General features: G+C 45.4%; 1 protein-coding gene across 3 annotated transcripts in view; it reads left to right on the top strand.

The window, feature by feature from the left end:
• The window catches only part of VWA3B (von Willebrand factor A domain containing 3B), a 127,915-nt gene extending 124,861 nt beyond the window's left edge, over positions 1–3,054 (top strand). For all 3 annotated transcript variants that reach the window (XM_065580833.1, XM_042840821.2, XM_005283205.5), the window contains 2 exons: positions 1,886–2,118; positions 2,781–3,054. In XM_065580833.1, the coding sequence (XP_065436905.1) occupies positions 1,886–2,118; positions 2,781–2,785 (238 nt within the window). In that variant the 3' untranslated portion in view covers positions 2,786–3,054. The remainder of the gene's footprint in view (positions 1–1,885; positions 2,119–2,780) is intronic.
• The last annotated feature ends 12,666 nt before the right edge of the window (positions 3,055–15,720 follow it).

The following is a 15,720-nucleotide window of genomic DNA, read 5'->3' as shown; positions in this document are numbered from 1 at the left end:
GCATTTCATGGTGCCGGATCCAGGCGGTGCTCACCTCAGTGGCTCCCCACAAGCAGCGACATGTCCCTGCTGCTCCTAAGGTGTGGCTCTGCACGCTGCCTCCGCCCACAGGTGCCGCCCCCGCAGCTCCCATTGGCCGTGGTCAATGGCTATAGTAATCAAAAACACTTAACTCTTGTATATTTTTCATTCATAGATCTCAATGCACTTTACAGAAGAGATTAATATAATTATCCCCATTTACAGATGGGGAAACTGGCACAGAAAGGTGAAGTGACTTGCCTAACATCACCCAGCTGGCTAGTGACAGAACCAAGAATAGAATTCAGGTCTTCTGAGTCCCAGTCCAGTGCTCTAACTACTAAGCCACACTGCCTCCCTTAAGGCTGGTTATTTGTCATGGATAAAAAGATCATGGATTCCACTCAAGAATCCTGTGGAATTCTGTTTTGTCTTTCCCCGTAAACATCATTACTTCCATCCCTTTCTCCTTCACATCCACTCAGTCATTCACTCTGAGTTGGCTGGCTGAGTTGGCTGGCTGAGTTGGCTGGCTCAGTCATTAAGCCAGCCAGCCACAAGCACTCCTAAGCACCTCCATATTTTTGCTACTCACCACTCATGTTTGCTTTGCTGTATTGAATTTTGCTTTTTAGATTAGGATAGGAAAAGAAAAGAAAATTATGTGCTGGCAATAATATTTGTTGTAGTCTTTGCTCTTCTTTCATGCTACTCATCTGTCCATCCTGCCTAAATAATCTGTATTTTTCTATACGTATCTCTAATTCTGCTGCATTTTTAGTCTGTTTTATGAATGGGTTGGAGCCTGGCTAGATCTGTCTCTTGTGGTTGTGTTTTTTCCTCCTGCTTCTTGGTAATATATCTAGCTCTAAATGCAGTGCTTTTCATCAGTAGATCTCAAAGTGATTTACAAAAGAGAGCAGTATCATAATCCCCATTTTACAGATGGGGAAACTGAGGCGTATAGCAGTTGAGGAGACTTATCCAGGTCACCCAGGAGATGAATAACGGAACAGGGCATTGAACCCAGATTTTCTGAGTCCTAGTCCAGTGTTCTATCCACTAGACAACACTGCCTCTTTGATAGCTGGGGCTTTACATCTCTATAGAATTGTTTTCTCTATGATGGGAGAAGGTGGCCTCAGATGAACACAATTTTCCCCTTTTGCGAGTAAGCTCTCAGCTACAGTATTTTATTGTTTTCCATTCAGATATTTGTAAATGGAATAATGTTCTCATGGAAGTGTAACAGTTTCTCCCATATTATTTAACACTTTACTTTTATGTCATGTAGATATGCATCCTGTCCTCTTCCAGGCACTGACTAACTTAATTCACTGATTGAATCGTAAAGATTCAATGCTGTCCATGACATTACTTTATATTCATCGCTTTTTGTAGTCTAGCACACAGTGTCTAATGAGTGTTTTCCTCTTTTATGAAAAACTGTGCATTAAATATCATTAGACAGTTGTATTTCATTAGCTGCACGTTAATCAGTACTAATGCTGGCTGTGCCATTTGCATTGCTTGAATAAAGATTGTGTCAACATTTCTATTATAGCCCCTGTTTTCAGGGAGTTTAGTCAATCATGTGTTCCTACCTGAAACTTGTTATGTGAGGCATTCTAAAAAGATCCGCACTGTGATGCTTAACTTCAGGCTCATTCTTCCAACTCTGGCGACTTCACAAGGCTACTGTCAGCACAATGAGTCTTTTTCTTATCAACACAGTGGGAAGTGGGGAAAGATGACATACAAAGTGTTAAAATAATAAAATAAAGATGAATGTTTTGAAATAGCATGATATACCACATTTACACACACAGATGTATGTCAGTGACTCTTCTCTTCTGATTTCTAGCCCAAATGTACAGGCTGAGAAATCCATCCAGAACTCATCTCCACAAGAAGAAGAAGAAAAGGGGGAAAAATTGAAAGAAGATGGGGGAAAAAAGAAGAAAAAAGGGAAAGTAGAAAGCAAAAAGCATCCCCGGGAGAAGACTTCAGACTCTGATGATCTTTTATTTATCTCCAGGAGGGAAGTGAAAAACAAAGAAATGAATTCACTGCCTAGTGACAAAGAGGCAACTGAAGGTAAAGAAGTGGGGAACAAATTATTTGATTCAAGTCATAAAATCATAAAGATTAGAGATGGAACTGACCTGTTGGGTCATTTAGTCCATTCCCCTGCCACTACAGAAAGGTCCCTGCAGTATATTTTCTGGAGGTTTGTCCAGTCTAGTTTCAAATGTTGCAAATGATGAAGTTTCCACCATTTTCATTGGGAGACTATTCCACAGACTAGCTAATCTCAGCGTCAGGATGAGATTGCTTTCTTGATTTTTATCTATTTATACTAGTTACGTCCCTTGGTATCAGCCTTAAGCAAATTTCTCTACATCCTGGGTATTTACTTAGACCCTCCCGATATTTATTATGTTTACTCCTCAGTCATCATTAAGTCAAGCTATTTGTGTGTTGCTCTTCTGATCTTTCCTCATAAATCAGTACTCATCTTTTGTTGCTCTTGTGTCAATTCCATCCAGTTTGTCTACATCTGTCTGGTACTGAAGTAGCATGATACTGCAGTACTGCTCAGGTTTCTCACCATCCTTGTAGCAGCACGGCTTCCTCAGGAGCCACGTCATGACTGGTTCCGTGCCGGTAGATGTCTCTGAACTCCCCAGTATTCTAGTGTGCACAGGGTGAATGAACATGAGATCCCATTCGCTTCTTCTGTTACTAATTCCCTGCAGGTTGAAGGAAGGATGAATCTGAGGAGAGTGGCTATCACCTTGGCCCATACCGGCCATGCCTTACCCAGATCTGCAGAGCCTTGGCCATCTGAGTCCCACAAAGGAAATTCTTCTAGGTGGCATGAGGTGGAACATGCTGCAGAGTCCCCTTTTTATGGCACCATTGGCTTTACCATTTTTTTTTTGCATACCCCTTTGTGTCTCAGAATGGATGGAAGTGTAGGAGAACCTCTGATATTCATACAGTTAATAAAGATGTTATATAAAACCGGTCCTTACACTGATCCCTACAGGATTTCTTTGAATGCATTCCCACAACTTGACACATTGTTGAGTATTGTTACTCTTTGTTTGCAGGTGTTCAGTCAGTTTTCAGTGTGTATATGATAGTGCTTATCATAGCCAAGAAAATTTGAATTAATTTTGCAAATAAAAATTTGTGAGCCAGTGTCAATATGTTACTAAATGCCAGACATACTGCATGTAGTTTATTCCATACATCCACTATTTATTTATTTAAATAGCATTAAAATAAATATGAAAAAATCCAACTTTGTCTGGTATAATTTTTTCTCATGGGCCAGATCCTCATCTGGTGTAATCTGGCAGTTTACAGTAGTTGACAGTGTGGTGCTTATTGAGATCCCATCTTTGCAACCCTCACTCATACTGATGAGCACTTAGACAAATGCTCCTGTTTAAACCAGTAGGATTACTTGCATGAGTAAGTACTCAGCAACATGAGTGAGGATTGCAGAGCTGTGTCCTATGAATGCGTTGTTCCATTAATCTCTAGAGACTAGATTTTAAAGGCCTAAACTCCTGTTGATTTCCTAGGCACCTAGTGGGATTTTTAAAAGTGCTTATCTGCATCTTTAGGTGCCCTATATACCTTTGAAAATCTGGTCCTATATATTTACATTTTTTCCTAACCCTTTCATTCTGGAATTGTTTGCTACCTCATGAAGAATGGATCACGTGTGTCTGTTATGTGTTAGGGGGTTAATATTTGTTCATTATTTTACTAAAGATTGAAGTTAAACTTACCTAATACTAGTTCCCAGGATTACTCTGCTTTCTTTTTTAAAGTTCAGTACCACGTTTGCTTTATTAGTTAGACGCCCAATCTGCTTAGGTACTTTTGAACATCCCACTAGGTGCCTATCTATATCTTTAGACACCTAAATGCCTTTTAAAATCTGGCCCTTAGCACCTTAAGATGATGACCTTTATACACCCAAAAGCCTTTGATTTATATGTTCAAACTTTCCAAGTGTGCTCTTCCGTGCTGTTTGCCATTATTTTTCAAAGTCTTCAGTACTTCTTAATTGTTCTTGTTAAAGGCAGATTTAAAAAGGAGTTCAACATCTCAGCAATTCCAAAGACATTTTTTGAATAGTTGTAAATTCCATTAATAGTTAAAAACAAACTAATAACTTATAATAACCTGAATACACCCTACAGTAATGAGGTTACACTGATTGCTTGATTTCTGAAGGCAGTCTATTGAATTGGGCATTGGTTTATTTAAAAGGTTTATAATCCTCCCACATAGTTTCTAATACCTGAGTAATTTGAATGTCTTTTCATTTGTATAAAAACAAATTACTCGATACTCCTGATTGTTTGCCTGTAGTATGAGAACTTCTTGTTCATAATTGTGCAGCATATTTTCTCTAGCCCTTTCACACTTGTGTAATATGGGAGAAATATTTGGCACCATGAAAAAGTGCCTTCTTTTAAAAACCATGCTAGCCTAATCATCATTGGCGATCCCTCGATTCGAGGAGGATCTCTACCATCAATTTACATCTGGGTCCTGAGATGAGTCAGGAGTCTGATCCTGGAACCACAGATCCACCCGCAGTAGGCGTAGACGTTTCCTGGTGCGTCAGCTGCCTGCTGGGAGAAAGTTATTTCTTTTTCCTTCCTTCTCTTTCTCTTTTCAGCTTCAAGGGCAAGGCGCTTCTCCTCAAAGCAGGCCACTGCCTGATGCCTGCTATGGCGCCATTGGGGTCGGTTAGTGCTTGCGCCTTCCAACATGAGATGTCCACATCAGTTTTCTTGAGTTATGCTTTCAGTGTGTCTTTGTAGCTAGCCTACCCAGTCCTCAAATGTCTGGCTTTAGTTGATCACCCATAGAGCCAGGATGTGCAACCCTTGCTTGTGTTGGTGAACACTTGCTTACATAAGAAGTCCCATAGATTTCATACATACATTTCAACATTTCATAGATTTCAGTGGGATTACTAGAGGGAGTAGGAGCTTCCTAGCATGAGTAAGGGTTGCACAATATAGTTCTTAATTTCTTTAGCTAGCAAGGTAAATTTATTCAACTGGAAAAATCTACTTGATGAAGCCTAATATATTCACTGCTTTTGGGTACTGTATGAATGTACTAAAGCAAACTTGTTGGAGGATTTTGAAATTTCTACAAGCCAGCATACTTTCAGCTAAAATATTCTTGACTGTTACCTGATTGCATGTAATCAGTGGCCCAGGCCTGTTCTTACTCATGAAAAACATCCATTGACTTGAATGAATATGGACTCCATGACTGGGCCTTGTGATGGGGCATCTGGCCCACACTGGTCCATAAGGGGTTAATAGAACCCTAGGGAGGCTGTACAGCAGACAGCCAATTAGAGAGAGCCCTAGAGAGGCTGCGCAGGAGACAGCCAATTAGAGTGGGGCTGTGAGGAGCAGCCAATCAGGGCATGGTAGACCCATATAAGAAGAGCTGCAGGGCAGAGCAAAGTCAGTAGCTGCCTGGAGCTCAAGGAGGGAAGGTCAGGCTCCTAGCAGGAGGAAGGAGTGCCAGCACCCTGGACAGAGCAGAGTTGCTAGCAACCACTGGGGGATGGGGAAGCAAAAGATGGCTCCTTGTTGGCTGCAGGGATTTGCAGGCTGGGGTCCTGAGGCAAGGGAAAAAAGGGTGCTGAGGGCCATGGGGAAATGACCCAGGGAAATTAACTGAAGAGTTGGAGGGGATGCAGTAAGTGACAGCCATCTAGAGGATGCCTGGGCTGGGACCCAAAGTAGTGGGTGGGCCTGGGTCTCCACCTGCCCCCCGGCCACCACTGAGGAAGTGGCCAAACAATGGTGGGTGAGATAGCACCAACGAGGGCGCACTGGCTAGCAGAGTTAATCCCTGGGACAGCCAGCAGGAGGCACTGCAGTGGTGAGTGAACCCCATCACTAGGGACCTACCAAATTCACGGTCCAATTGGGTTAATTTCACGGTTATAGGATTTTAAAATTGTAAATTTCATGATTTCAGCTATTTAAATCTGAAATTTCACAGTGTTGTAATTTTAGGGGTCCTGACCCAAAAAGGAGTTTTTGGGGGGTGTTGCAAAGTTATTGTGTGTGTGCGTGTGGGGGGGGGGGGTTGTGGTACTGCTACCCTTATTTCTGTGCTGCTGCTGGTGGTGGCGCTGCCTTCAGAGCTGGACAGCCGGAGAGCAGCGGCTGCTGGCCGGGATCCCAGCTCTGAAGGCAAAGCCACCGCCAGCAGCAGCGCAGATGTAAGGATGTCATGTTATGGTATTGCCACCCTTACTTCTGCGCTGCTGCTGGTGGGGCGCTGCCTTCAGAGCTGGCCTCCTGGCCAACAGCCAATGCTCTCTGGCCACATAGCTCTGAAGTCAGCGCAGAAGTAAAGGTGGCAATACTACACCACCCTAAAATAATCTTGATTATCCCCCCCCCCCCTTTTGGGTCAGGACCCCCTATTTGAGAAAAGCTGGTCTCCCCCTGTGAAATCTGTAGAATATAGGCTAAAAGCACACAAAAGACCAGATTTCACGGGGGGAGACCAGATGTCACGGTCCTTGACGTGTTTTTCATGGCCATTAATTTGATAGGGCCCTACCCATCACAGTCCTGTATAAGTTAGAGTATAATATTATGCACCACTGTTATTGCAACCTCTGTCTTGAACTTCACTATGCCTCTTGTTCCTATTTATACCAAAACTGTATTCAGTACATTCTTATTTTAATATATGCTCCTCTCATTCCTCTTCCTTAGTTTCTCTTGCTATATTTATAGAGTATGGGTGGGATCCTGGCATTCAAGTCAATGGTAAAACACCCATCAACCTTCAGTGGCACCATGATTTCACTCAATATGACCAATAAAACCCAAGTTTTATTAAACTATTTAATAAATAAAATAATATAAATAATAAAACAAGATTCACAAATATATAATCAGATTCTTATTATTACTGTGATTGCTTCTATAAACATTTTGAAAATAACATGCAGCTATTTGCTTGCATTTGTTTCCACAGAAAAATGCTTCTCTCTGTCTTCCCACTACCTTTTTTCTCTCCTCCCCACCCCCAAAAATGCCTAGAATTATTTGTCAGTTTCATGTGGTATTCATGTGAATTAACTCAAATGGTGCCCTGGTAAGTCACTTGCAGGAAAGGAGAAAATAGAAAATAAGAGAGAAACTTTCTAGAGAAGTATAGATATGAAATGATACATTTGAATGCAAATATATGATGCAATAAGTGATGTGTTAGTGAATTATAGACAAAAATGCTCCTTTTTATTTTGTAATGGGGTGGGATTTAACGTAATGTAGCAAAGCTATTTGAAGTAGTTGGGAGTCCTTTGAAAAGGCTAACTGTTTATCCCCTTCCACAACAAATCCAGCTGCTTAAAGCATGTTAGAAACTGTTCAAGAGGGAAGCTGTGACAACTGGCAAGCTAGTGGACTTGTTTCCCCATTATTAGCTATTTATATTTCCAGGGACACGGTTGTTTCCCTTTCTCATTTCCCATAGCTCATTTAGCATTTGGATAATGTCATTGTAATAAAGCAGAGTGCTCCCATCTGTTGGTCACAGCTTGTTTAATTAGCAGTTGATGTCAGTTCATCTCAGCTTGAATCTGTCATTTAGTGCAGCTGTGTATAGTAAAGGAGTATTGAGAGCCCTCTGGATTGAGATTTTGTTTATAGGCTAATGGCTCAAAAATATTCTCACCTCCATCATGGCTCTTTATTCATCTGAAAAAGAAGTGTGTTAAACCAGTAGTCAGCTGTTTCGCCATAGAGAGTGGACAAGGCAGATGTGCCGTGGAACAAAGTGTAGGTCAGTTGATATGGTAATGTGATTTTTATCCAGTCTCATTTCTGTCCAGATTCAGGTAGCAAGAGACAAATGGCTTGTTTATAACTTTTTCAGAAGGTTTCTGGAAAATAATACGATGTCTGTGAATAATACATCAAAGGGAATATAGATTTGACAGTGTGTCTTCAATTTTTTCAAGATAACAGCATGCTTGCGGTGGCTTTCACTATTTTACCAACAAACTTTGTTCCTTAAACTGCACTATATGACCAGATGCCTTCAACTTCGAGGGTACAGTTATTTCTCTCAGTTGATGATATTTTCATGGCAACACACGGTGGAGCTTCAGATTCCTGACTCTTATCTTACATTTTCCCAAGAAGAATCAAAATGGCCATTTTGTGTATCTAGGTGGTGACCTGGTTGGTATATATATTGGCATGGTTTTCGGAAGTGCTGAGCTCCCACAGGTTCGGTTCCAGTGACTTCAATGGGAGCTACAGAAGCTCAGCACTTTTGAAAATAGGGCCATATACGTCATATATTCTCCTCTTTGCCATGAACTCAGTCTTCATGTTGACAGTACTGGCTCTACAGTGACGCCATGGCACCGGGCCCATGCTCAAAAGTGGCTGCAGTCTGCCCCACTCCACTTGCACTGGGCCCTGAGCTGCTGACTCCTCTCGGCCATTCAGCCAGCCCAGGGTTTCTTTCCACCCCCTGCCCCTGCCCACCAGCTCCTCCCACCCTGTGTCCCCTCCCCTCACCCAGAGGCAGAGAGGAGCTCTTAGCTGCTGCCACTCCAGTGACTGTCCACTTCAGGCCCCCTGGGGCCTGCTTCTCCCTGCTCTCTGCAGAAGCGGCAGGTTGGGAAAGTCGGCGGCTCCCGCGCTCCCTTTCCCCCATGCCTCTGTAAGAAACGCCTCCACTGCAGGCACCAGCGCTAGGCAGGCAGGGCTGGGTGGGGGAGATCTGTGTGTGTTGGGGTGCTAGGGAGTGGGGGTAGTGTGTGGGCAGGGGGGCACTGGGCAGGGGTGGTGGTGTGCAGGTGCTGTGCATTTGTGATGGTGGGGTTTCTGGGGGGTAGCACTGGGCATAGCGGGACCGGGGGGCACTGGGCATAGGAAGTCGGGGGGGTGGGGTGTTGGGCAGGGGGGCTGTGTGGTGTGGCATGGGCCCACCCCCCAGGGGAAGTTGGCATGCTGGCAGCTCAGGGCTGGGCAGGCCAGTGTCTGCTGGTTTGTAAATAGTGCCCTCGCACTGGGTTGGGCAGAGCGGGGCCACCCCCGCTATGTAATGCCCCATTTCCCCTGGCTGGCCCCTAGCTCCAGGGACCCACCTCCCCACACCATGCTCCATTGCCCCCATAGGGGCCCACAAATATGTGTGGCGCTGGGTCCACAAAAGCTTAATCTAGCCCTGCATGTTGATGTCCTTTCTCTCCCCCAAATCTTGGGTCGAGTGCTGTAGCTATCTTTAGAAATCTCACATTGGTACATTCTTTGCGTTTTGTTAAATCTACAGTGAAAGTGTTCTTAAAACGAACAACACGTGCTAGGTCACCATCCAAGATTACTATAATATGAAATACATGGCAAAATGCGGGTAAAACAGAGCAGGAGACATACAATTCTCCCCCAAGCAGTTCAGTCAAAATTTAATTAATGCATTTTTTTAACGAGTGTCATTAGCATGGAAGCATGTCCTCTGGAATGGTGGCTGAAGCATGAAGGGGCACACGAATGTTTAGCATATCTGGCATGTGAATACCTTGTAATGCCAGCTGCAAAAGTGCCAGACGAACACCTGTTATCAATTTCAGGTGACAATGTAAATAAGAAGCCGGCAGCATTGTGTCTCGTAAATGTAAACAAACTTGTTTGTCTTAGCGATTGGCTGAATAAGAAGTAGGACTGAGTGGACTTGTAGGCTCTAAAATTTAAAGATAAAACTAACACGCCTTGCCTGGCTGTACTTACAAGTTTGAAATAGGAGAGACTTATTCAGAAAGATTTGGAGAGCCTGGATTGATGTCTGGTCCCTCTTAGTCCCAAGAGCGAACTCCCCCCAAAACAAAGAGCACAAACAAAAGCCTTCCCCCCACCAAGATTTGAAAGTATCTTGTCCCCTTATTGGTCCTTTGGGTCAGGTGTCAGCCAGGTTACCTGAGCTTCTTAACCCTTTACAGGTAAAAGGATTTTGGAGTCTCTGGCCAGGAGGGATTTTATAGTATTGTACACAGGAGGGCTGTTGCCCTTCCCTTTATAGTTATGACACCTTCTTTCTACTGATCTGTGATAAGAAGGCAAGTGTTAATATGGTGCCTTGTCAGTAAGATATTTCTCAGTCTCCCTTGTGTAATTCCCTGCTGACCATCAGGATGTTACTCATTGTGTACGTTCCTTCCTCCCCTGCTGTTTCTCTCTGGTAAGAAAAGAGAATCTGAGAAAGAAGCTGTCACATTAACCTACCTGCCTGGAACATACTATAGGATTTGTCATTCTGGATCAGACCTTTGATCCTTAAGTCAGTGATAGTGCCTCTGGCATTGGGCACTAACCATCTACTGATGCTTCAAAGGAGGGGGGAAAAATAAGAAGATTACACCAGGCTACTTTGTAAAACCATAAAGGCATAGAAGAAAAATGTTTACCAGTAGCCTGGCATTCACTTTGCAGAATTGTGATTTTAAAATGAGTATTCTTTCTGTCATGCAAAAGTGGCAGCTCCATAAAAGAGGGATCTGCAGGAAACTTTGACCCAGTCCCTGAAGATATATAGAGAGTCTTTCCCTTCATACTCCATTCAATTCCCTATCCCCAGCAAAAGGCAAACTGCCACCTTGTTTGCTAAGCTCTAACTGGCTGACTATCTGTCACTGAACTCTAATTAGCTACATGTCTGACCCTTCTAATGGGAGTCACATAGCATAGAAAGTGATGTGATGTTGCTCTGAGCAGTTCTTTATGTGGATACTGGGCCACCTACAATATGCTGCCATCTGAATAACATGACTGGGTGCATCAGGGCACGACTCACTCAGCTGCAGCTCTCCATTTTTAGGTCACCGTTTCTTGCAAAGTCTGAGGTAGCAGTGTGTTGGCCCTCCAGCCAAGACAATCTTCAGTCCTACCCCTTTCTGGGTGGTCTGGTCCAAAGTAAATCAGGAATCTGAGTTTTGTTATGAATTTCAGGTTCAAATAATCCCATAAACTCGGGCAAAACTCAGTTCAGATTGCCAAATCTCTGCAAGTTTTGAAGTAGAACCATAAATCAGACCAGGTTTATTTAGAACTGGATCCCGGTTTGTTCCAAAACTAAGGCTGTCGATTAATCGCCCTTAACTCAATTAATTGAGATTAAAAATATTAATCTTGATTAATCACAGTTTTAATTGCACTGTTAAACAATAGGATACCAATTGGAATTTATTAAATATTTTGGATGGTTTTTATACATTTTCATATATATAGTATTCTGTATTGTAATTGAAATCAAAGTGTATATTATTTTTATTACAAATGTTTGCACTGTAAAAATGATAAACAAAAAAAATAGTATTTTTCAATTCACCTCATACAATTACCGTAATGCAATCTCTTTATCATGAAAGTGCAACTTACAAATGTAGATTTTTTTTGTTACATAACTGCACTCAAAAACAAAACAATGTAAAACTCCAAAGCCTACAAGTCCACCCCAAGGCAAACAAGTTTGTTTACATTTACAGGAGATAATGCTGCCCACTTCTTATTTATAATCTCACCAGAAAGTGAGAACAGGTATTTGCATGGCACTTTTGTAGCCGGCATTGCAAGGTATTTACGTGCCAGATATGCTAAACATTCGTATCCCCCTTCATGCTTTGGCCACCATTCCAGAGGACATGCTTCCATGTTGATGATGCTAGTTAAAAAAATGTGTTAATTAAATTTGTAACTGCACTCCTTGGAGGAGAAGTGTATGTCCCCTGCTTTGTTTTACCCGCATTCTGCCATATATGTCATGTTATAGCAGTATCCAATGATGACCCAGCACATGTTCATTTTAAGAACAGGTTTCAGAGTAGCAGCCGTGTTAGTCTGTATCCGCAAAAAGAAGAACAGGAGTACTTGTGGCACCTTAGATACTAACAAATTTATTAGTGCATAAGCTTTCGTGGACTACAGCCCACTTCTTCGGATGCATTAATCATGTGATTAATCACGATTAATTTTTTTTAATCGCTTGACAGCCCTATCCAAAACATTCACAAACTTTGGCAAAATTTTCTATGGTCCTGGGATGAGGTTTGTGTTCATGATTAAACATGATTCCAGATGAATGTGAGCTGTTTCAAGTTTTGTAGTGTCTAATGTGAGTAAATACTATCAGATTCCCACTTGTCAAGCTCAGCCGTCTACCCAGACTAGATTGTTACAATATGCTCTATTTGGAGTTACGCCTGAGGAACTTGTTGAAATTTCAGCTGATGCAGAAAGTGGCTGCCTGAGTACTTCTCACAAGGGGCCTTACACTTGTGCTCCAGAGAGTGTATGGCCTCTTGGTGCAATTGCAAGTGGTGGTTTTGATCTATAAAGCCCTTTATGGTTTGGGTCCCTGTGTATTTTAGAGACAGCCTCTCTCCCTGTATTCTTGCCCAGCAGTCGAGATTAACTAGGACACTTGAGCAGTTCCCAGATGTGTTTGGTGGGATCTAGCAGGAGGATGTTCTCATTGGTTGCCCGCTGCTCCTGAACTTATGACCCTCCAGGATGCAGTAAAGCAGAAGCCTGGTGTTAAGTTGCATTGTTTACCAAGGCTTTTGCAAATGGTGTAGTGTGAGTTCAGGCTACTTATGCCATGTTGCCTAAAATGATTCTGTTTTCTGTATACTGCACCTTCAATTTTTCAGATCTCTGCCTCTCTGCAGAGATAGCAGCTATTTGTTCTCTGAAGCCTACTGAAGAGGTGATGCATGCTGTGCTAGGGTTACCATCTTTTAGTTTTTAAAAAGGAGGACACTCCATGGGGACCCAGCTCCGCGCCTTCCCCTGCCCTCAGCCCCGCCCCAACTCTGCCCCTCCCCTGAACGCTCCGCCCCCTGCTCCTCCCCCTCCCCTGCTTCCCGCGAATCAAATGTTCGCGGGAAGCCTGAAACAGGGAGGCAGCAGGTAGGCTGGGGTGGGGTGCGGTGCAGCTCAGTCCGGCCCTCCTGGCCGAGCGGCTCCCTTTGGCGGCCGGCCCAGGCCAAGAGGCTCTGGCCCCGGCGTCTCCTGCCCGGCTTGGCTCGGGCCCTGGGGCACTGGCTCCCGGCCCGGCCCCGCGATCCCGGCCCCCGGCCCGGCCCCGCGACCCGCGACCCCGGCCCAGCTCCCGGCCCCGCGACCCCGGCGCCCGGCCCGGCCCTGCGACTCCGGACCCCGGCCCGGCACCGCGCGCCCCCGGCTCCCGGCCCGGCCCCGCGCCCCTGGCTCCCGGCCCCACGGGCCCGGCCCTGCGACCCCAGCTCCCGGCCCGGCCCCGCGACTCTGAACCCGGCCCGGACCCCGGCCCGGCACCGCGCCCCCCCGGCTCCCGGCCCCGCGACCCCGGCTCCCAGCCCCGCGACCCCAGACCGGCTCCCGGCCCCACGGGCCCGGCCCCGCAACCCCGACTCCCGGCCCGGCCCGGACCCTGGCCCGGCACCGCGCCCCCCGGCTTGGCACCACGCCCCCGGCCCGGCCCGGCACTGCGACCCCGGCTTCTGGCCCGGCCTGGCCCCCGGCCCGGCTCCTGGACCCCGGCCCGGCACCGCACCCCCGGCCCGGCTCCCGGCCTGGCACCATGCCCCCGGCCCCGCGACCCCGGCCCGGCCCCGCACCGCCGACCCCAGCCGAGCACCACCAAGCCCTCCCTCCCTCCCGATTTTCCCGGACATGTCCGGCTTTTGGGGATTTCCCCCCGGAAGGGGATTTGAGCCCCAAAAAGCCGGACATGTCCGGGAAAATCCGGACGTATGGTAACCCTATGCTGTGCCATCTCACTAGGGGGCATATTTTATTCTTTCTTGTTTTCCTTGGCCTAAAATAAGTGTGTTTAGATAGATGTGACATTTGGGGCTTCACCCAGGCCAGTAAGGGGTTTAGTCAACGTCTGCCTTGTGACCCTGGGTGTCTTGTGACTATGCAGCTTTGGTTCAGAGCTCTGACCTCAATAGCCTGCCAGCAGCCAACAAGCCTGGGCTGGCTTTGCTCAACTTGGATACTCCTTGTAGGCTGATCCTAGTACCCTTCCAGCCCTGAATCTGCCCCACCTCAATCCTCCTGCAGGGTCCAGTCTTTCTCACTGGATCCTCACAGAAAAGGTATTAGGTTTGCTGCCTCGACAGAGACAGTACAGCATTCCAACCTGCTTACGAAGCACACACTTTACTGAACTTACCTAGCCCTGATGATTTATGATGAAAGCAAAACAAGTTCATTAACAAAAGAGCATGGATTAAGTGATACCAAGCTTTAAAAAATCCACAGGCAGAGATGGTTACAACCAAATAAAGATGAAAACATGCATATAAAAGCCTAAAATTTGATCTAGCAGATAGTCTTTGTTCAAGATGGCTTTTCTCTCACTCCAAGTCTTCTTTTCAGCTTTTTACTGGCTGGTCAGGCCAGGACCCACCACAGAGATCAGATTGCTTGATTTATATGTTTCCTTAAAGTGAAAGTTCAAGATGGAATCTCTGTCCCTTATATTCATAAAGGAATTGTCTTTGTCCTAAAACTCAGGAAGATCTCGTGGGGATTCAGTCTCATCTGTCTCTCTGGGGTGGAGGAACCATGTTAATTCTCTGTCTCTCAGGGCTTGGCTACACTTGCGAGTTAGAGCGCATTAAAGCAGCCCTGTGTGCCCTACCTCACTACCTGTCCACACTGGCAAGGCATGTACAGCGCTCTGACTCCACGGCTAGAGCGCTCCTGGTACTCCATCTCAGCGAGAAGATTAACACTTGGCTGAAACGCCCGGGCATCAGTGTGAACGATGTGTTGCATTACTGCATTCTGATCAGCCTCCGGAAACGTCCATTAATCCCCTTAAGTCAAGTGGCCAGTCTTGTCATTGTTTTGGAATCACTGCAGGCATGCCGATAAGCCCTTTGAAAGCTCCGTTTCTGACAGCCGGCATGCTTGTCTGCTCCGAGACAAAGCAGTCATTACTGTGGAATGCCGTGTGTGTGAGAAAGAGAGGGGGGAGAGGGGTCTGTTGCTGTCTGAACTTACAAGACAGCATGCTGATGTGCTCTCAGCCCCCCACAAACCCACTCTCTCTCCCCCCACATACACACACAACATATTCCCTGTCACACTCCGCCCCACCCCCCGCATTTGAAAAGCACATTGCAGCCACTTGCATGCTGCGATAGCTACCACAATGCACTGCTCTCTGTGGCCGTTGCAAGAGCTGCTAATGTGGCCATGCCAGTGCGCTTGCAGTGCGCAGTCTGGACAGACTGCAGCGCTTTCCCTACTGCGCTCTACGAAGGCTGGTTTAACTCAAAGCGCGCTACATCTGCAAGCGTAGCCATGCCCTCAAGTTCAGTCTCAGGATAGCTCCCACTGGTTTAGCTTGAGGGCTTTGTTTACTGCTAATGTGTAAATTGAGGTAAACCCACATTCCTTGCTCTAGGACAGACCTGTTGGTCACCTTTATCGGGACTAGGCTCTGGTCTTAAACATGGTCCATTAACATTATACAGAGAGTACTTAACTTCTCATATAACATTGTAACAGATATTTCACAATGATATTATTGACCAGTATGTTATTAGTTTTCAAATGATACCTCACAAAACATATTAAGAAACTAAAAAACAGGCCCAGGTCTTTATTGGGATGG

Source organism: Chrysemys picta, chromosome 1, assembly GCF_011386835.1.
Source record: "Chrysemys picta bellii isolate R12L10 chromosome 1, ASM1138683v2, whole genome shotgun sequence".
NCBI lineage: Eukaryota > Metazoa > Chordata > Testudines > Emydidae > Chrysemys > Chrysemys picta.
Note: the sequence above shows the minus strand (reverse complement) of the source record. Positions and strands in the feature narration are given on the sequence as shown.